Raw genomic sequence first — 5,360 nt, 5'->3', positions numbered from 1 at the left:
TCTGTTGTCGAGGTGGGAGAGGGCGGAGTGAAGTGCCGTTGAGATGGCATCCTCCGTACTCCTGTTCTTGCGGTAGGCAAACTGATAAGGATCCAGTGTGGGGGGTAGGCAGCTTTTGAGGTGTGCCAGGACCAGCCTCTCGAAGCACTTGGTGATGATGGGGGTAAGTGCAACTGGGCGGAAGTCGTTGAGGCTTGCCGCAGTGGAGTGTTTTGGCACTGGCACGATGGAGGTGGTTTTAAGGCAAGTGGGGACAACTGCTTGGGCAAGTGACAGGTTGAAGATGTCAGTCCAGACGTCTGTCAGCTGCGCAGCACAGGCCCTGAGCACGCGCCCGGGGATGCCGTCAGGGCCAGCAGCTTTACGTGCATTAGTCCTACTCAGTGCCACGTATACGTCGTAGGGGGTGAGTGTGAGGGGTTGGTGATCGGCAGGTAGCACAGCCTTGATGGCTGTCTCTAGATTGTCCCTGTCGAAGCGGCCATAGAAGTGATTAAGCTCCTCAAGGAAGGAGGCGTCGCTGGATGTGGGGGTGATGTTGGAGGGTCTGTAGTCCGTGATGGCCTGGATGCCTTGCCACATGCGTCGGGGGTCGGAGTTGCTAAAGAAGTGCTCCTCAATCCTGAGCTTATGGCAGTGCTTGGCCTTCCTGATGCCCCTCTTCAGGTTAGCCCTGGATGAACTGTAGGTTCGAGCATTGCCTGACCTGAAAGCGGTGTCCTGTGCTTTCAGCAGTAGCCTGACCTCGCTGTTCATCCATTGCTTCTGATTCGGGTATATGGTCCCCTGTTTGAGGGAGGTGACACTATTGATGGTGGAGTTTATAAAGTCCAGAACAGAGGATGTGTAGGAATCAATGTCCGTGTGGAAGTCAAGGGTGGCCTGGGCTGCAAACGCCTTCCAGTCAGTGTTTCCAAAACACTGCTGAAGTGTGAAGTCCACTTCCTCTGACCAGACTTTAACTGTCCTCACAGTTGGTTTAACCCGTCTGATGAGTGGGTAGTACTTAGGGAGCAGGAACAATGAGACGTGATCAGACTGACCAAGGTGGGGGAGGGGGGTGGCTTTGTAAGCTTCAGCCATGTTGGTGTAGACTTTGTCCAGTGTCTTGTCTACTCTAGTGGGGAAGGATACATGTTGGTGGAATTTGGGGAGTACAGTCTTCAGGTTAGAGTGATTGAAGTCACCCGCAACAATGAAGGCTGCCTCGGGGTTTTGCGTCTGTTGATTGCTAATGGCAGTATGCAGCTCTTTCATTGCAAGCTTGGCATTAGCATCAGGAGGGATATAGGCTGCAGTCACAACAGTGGAGGTGAACTCTCTGGGCAGATAGAACGTTCTGCATCTAACCAAGAGGAACTCAAGGTTAGCTGAGCAGTGACTCTCGACGATGGTGGAGTCCGTGCACCATGCTTTGTTTACATAAATGCACAGACCCGCACCTCTGGTCTTACCGGAGTCTGATGTCCTGTCCGCTCGGAGTAAATAGAAACATAGAAACATAGAAATTAGATGCAGGAGTAGGCCATTCGGCCCTTTGAGCCTGCACCGCCATTCAATATGATCATGGCTGATCATCCAACTCAGTGTCCCGTACCTGCCTTCTCTCCATACCCCCTGATCCCCTTAGCTACAAGGGCCACATCTAACTCCCTCTTAAATATAGCCAATGAACTGGCCTCAACTACCCTCTGTGGCAGAGAGTTCCAGAGATTCACCACTCTCTGTGTGAAAAAAGTTCTTCTCATTTCGGTTTTAAAGGATTTCCCCCTTATCCTTGTTGATTCACGTTTCTCTCTCACATCGGTTGTTTCGACAATAATCGACCAGGCACCAGGGTTGCTTTAAACGTACGTTTTATTGAGCAGGAATCTCCACACAGGTTACAACCTGGCAAAGAGTCAAGCTGACTGCCCTTAATTGCAAGGCTCTTTATATGTTAATGCCACCGTTTAGCACCTCCCACATTCCCCCCGATCAAAGGACCAACACGTTGGGAGAAACAGGAAACCAAGTATGTCCATATAAGGGGATGTTAGAGGAACCACGCATAATCTCAGACCAGTACATTCCTTAGTCTTTCTGGCTAGGGGGGGGTTGTGTATTCCTCAATCTTGTCAGACTGGGCCTGTGATCCTTTATTCATGATACACAGTAATTGCAAGACATTGTGATTTCCTTAATTGCAGCCGGTTCCAGCAAGTCTGGTCAGCAGCCATCTTATGTCCTTTGTTTCAGTCTACCTGGCCAACCATTTTGTCTTTCAGAACAATCTTATAACATTGATTCAGAATTTCTATTCATCATTCCCCCCTTTTGCCATTCTTATGGCAACACTCATAGTCCATTTAAAAGTCCCATTCGCCGAATCTCGTAACCTTCTAGTTCCCTGGCCAAGGCTTCTTGGACCGTCTGACCTTTATCCCCCAATTCTCCTTCCTCACTCACTTCATCGTTTTCGCTGTCGTTGGGGAATGGTAACAGTCTCTCCTGCTCACGCTGTAAGATCATCATTCGTACAGAACTTTTAGCTTCCTCGGGGGTGGTCCCCAAACCCGATAAAGCCACCATTAATCGGGCTATGATACACTTTACAATAGCAATCCCCACAAATAAGCAAGTAACTACTATAGCAGCATAGATGGCAATGCTGATGATCCAGTTGTATACTCCCCCTAATCCCCAATTCCCCCATCCCTGGTTTTCATTTATTCCATCCAAAAAGGTGGTAATCTCTTTCTGGTGTTGTGTGATGTTGCTAGTCCGGTCTTGAACCCCCATCATACATTTCCCTTTTATGACGGTACAGGTCCCCCCTTCTCTAGCCAATAAGTAATCGAGCGCATATCTATTTTGTAGGGAAAACATCCTCATTTCGGCCATCTGGGTTTTTACTGCCTCCAAGGCTCCAGTTGTTGCATTGCCCAGAATTGTCAGGCCACAAACAAGGTAATTTCGGTTTTTGGCTGCTTCACCTCCACCCACTCCTCCCATGGTTAGCATGCTTAATAATCCCCATCCAATGGCATGTCCGTGGGTAGCTCCCCTAACCCCTGGATTTCTCCATTGCGCGCAAAACTCGGCTGACACTGTCCTTCGACGAACCCGAGCCATGGGTTTAGTCCATTGCTCGGGACAAGGTACTGTGGTTGGCACCAATGCTCCAACTGCCACGTTCTTGGGGAAAGGGGGTTTTAGGACATTGGTTCCTTTCCCATTAAAGAAAAAGTAATATCCTTCCTCCGTATATAATGATCCATTACAGCCCCTTCGGGTATTAATGACTTCTCCCCCTCCAGACCAGTCCCTCCACGCTTCACTGATCCCATTGCTATAACTAGGGATTGGCAGGTGATGGGATCCTACTGTCAGATGGGTCCCGTTGGCCCATCCACACAACAACTGAAATCCAGCATTTACGGGGATACAGTCCTTAGACACCTGACATTGGACTCCATTATAGGTAAGGTTACATGTGGAGCCATGAACGGGCCCTTGTAGAGCGCAAGTGAGGTTATTTTTAACATTTATGACTATACACCCGTGTCCTTGGTTACTAAAACAATTTTCATATTGCCTGTTGTCATTATTGGTGGTGAAGTTACATGGCCTAGCCGGTGCTCTTGACGCCGTCCTAGATCCATTGTAGCAAATGTCGTAGGAGTGGTTATTGTTCTTAGGGAGCGGTAAGCAGTTGGCCGGTGGAGCGAGAAGCCTATCATAGTTGATGCTGACGGTTTTAACAGGGACCGTTTTTTTTTCCTGGCACTTCACCAGTCGTTCAGTTCTGCCCCATGCAGGGGATGGGGTAAACAGGGAGGTAACTGATGTCATTTGTGGATAACAAACCACCTGCCCCTTCCCGAATAGCTCGTTGTGTGCCTGGATGAATAAATTGGAGTTTTCTCGTTCCCCTCTCTTTCCTCGTTTGTTCCGTCCGTATTCAGTCTTTGTCCATTTCCAGCCGAAACCGATTAACCCTGCAGTGGTCGCCACACATATTAATGCCACGAAGACCCTCATCTCAGCGATTTATTTCGTATCTGGGAAGACAAGGGAGGAAAAAAAAAAAACGTGCAATCTCATGGCAAAATTAATTCGTGCCCTGCTTCCCGTGGACTGGATCCCCCTCCCTGACCTCGACCTCCCCCCTTTGCTTGGTGTCACCAACCACTTTGCAATGGTGCAGATGCACCCACGCCGATCGTCCTTCTACCTTTACCGCGGTGGGGGTGGTGAGGAGAACCTGGAAGGGGCCCAACCATCGAGGAGAAAGGGTGTCCTTACGAACCCAATTCTTAATCAACACATAAGAACCCGGGGTGATCCGTCCATTAACGGGAAATTCTATGTCGCCCACCTAAGCGGCCTTGACCTCCCCATGAATCTCACGCAGGGCCCTTGTAAGGGCAAGGACATAAGAGACCATCTCCTCCGTCATGTGATGCAACGTCATTGTGGCCGGGATAATGTCTGTCCAAGGGGTGCGCAGAGGTCGGCCATAGATGATCTCTGCAGGAGACAACCTTGTCTTCCCTGCTGGAAGGACTCTGATCTGGAACAAAGCAACAGGCAACATTTTAACCCAGGTGGAGCCTGATTGGTCCACCAGCTTGGCAAGCTTGGTCTTCAGGGTCTGGTTCAAGCGTTCCACCATTCCTGCAGCCTGTGGGCGATAAGCACAATGTAGCCGCTGGGTTACGCCCAGCTGTCGGTACAATTCTTTATTGATAGCGGCAATGAAGTGAGGGCCGTTATCCGAACTGATGGTGTTTGGAACCCCAAAACGAGGAACAACCTGCCGTAATAAAATAGACACCACCGTAGAGGCAGTGCAATCAGTGGTTGGAAAGGCTTCAATCCACCTAGAAAACACATCAACAATAACAAGTACATGTTTATAACACTGACACTTAGGCAAATCAATAAAATCCATCTGCAAGGTTTCAAACGGAGCAGTAGGTAATGGAGTACGACCCGTCTGGCAGACAACTCCTTTACCAGGGTTGTGTGTAGCACAGGTGAGGCACCGTGCACTAGTTTGGGCTGCCAAAACCTTAAGTCGAGGATGCCACCATGCCTGTAAGAGAGCGTCTACTAGCAAGGTGGCCCCACAGTGAGTGGCTAAATGTAGGCAATCAACGACCCAGGTCGCTAACTGGTCTGTCATACAGGTCTGTCCGGCCGGCGTGAGCCACAATCCAGAGTCAGCCTTCCGACAGCCCAGCTGCTCCCATTCCATTATAACATTAGCAGAGGCGTCCCCCTGTAAGAGCAATACATCATTTATGGTTGGCATAGGTTTCTCAGATTCAGACGAGCCCATATAAAGCTTTTATATTTTCACCTGCCTCATCATA

General features: G+C 49.5%; 1 protein-coding gene across 1 annotated transcript; it reads right to left on the bottom strand.

Moving 5' to 3' along the window:
• Positions 1–1,802: 1,802 nt before the first annotated feature.
• On the bottom strand, positions 1,803–5,326 carry LOC129694504 (protein NYNRIN-like). Its single transcript, XM_055631220.1, has 2 exons — positions 4,427–5,326; positions 1,803–4,043 (listed from the first exon to the last, which is right to left on the bottom strand). Exons 1-2 carry the CDS (start codon positions 5,324–5,326, stop codon positions 4,020–4,022), a joined length of 924 nt encoding a protein of 307 aa, XP_055487195.1. The 3' UTR covers positions 1,803–4,019.
• Positions 5,327–5,360: the final 34 nt, after the last annotated feature.

The sequence above is a fragment of the Leucoraja erinacea genome, unplaced genomic scaffold (assembly GCF_028641065.1).
Source record: "Leucoraja erinacea ecotype New England unplaced genomic scaffold, Leri_hhj_1 Leri_696S, whole genome shotgun sequence".
NCBI lineage: Eukaryota > Metazoa > Chordata > Chondrichthyes > Rajiformes > Rajidae > Leucoraja > Leucoraja erinaceus.
This window is presented reverse-complemented; position numbering and strand designations above follow the sequence as displayed.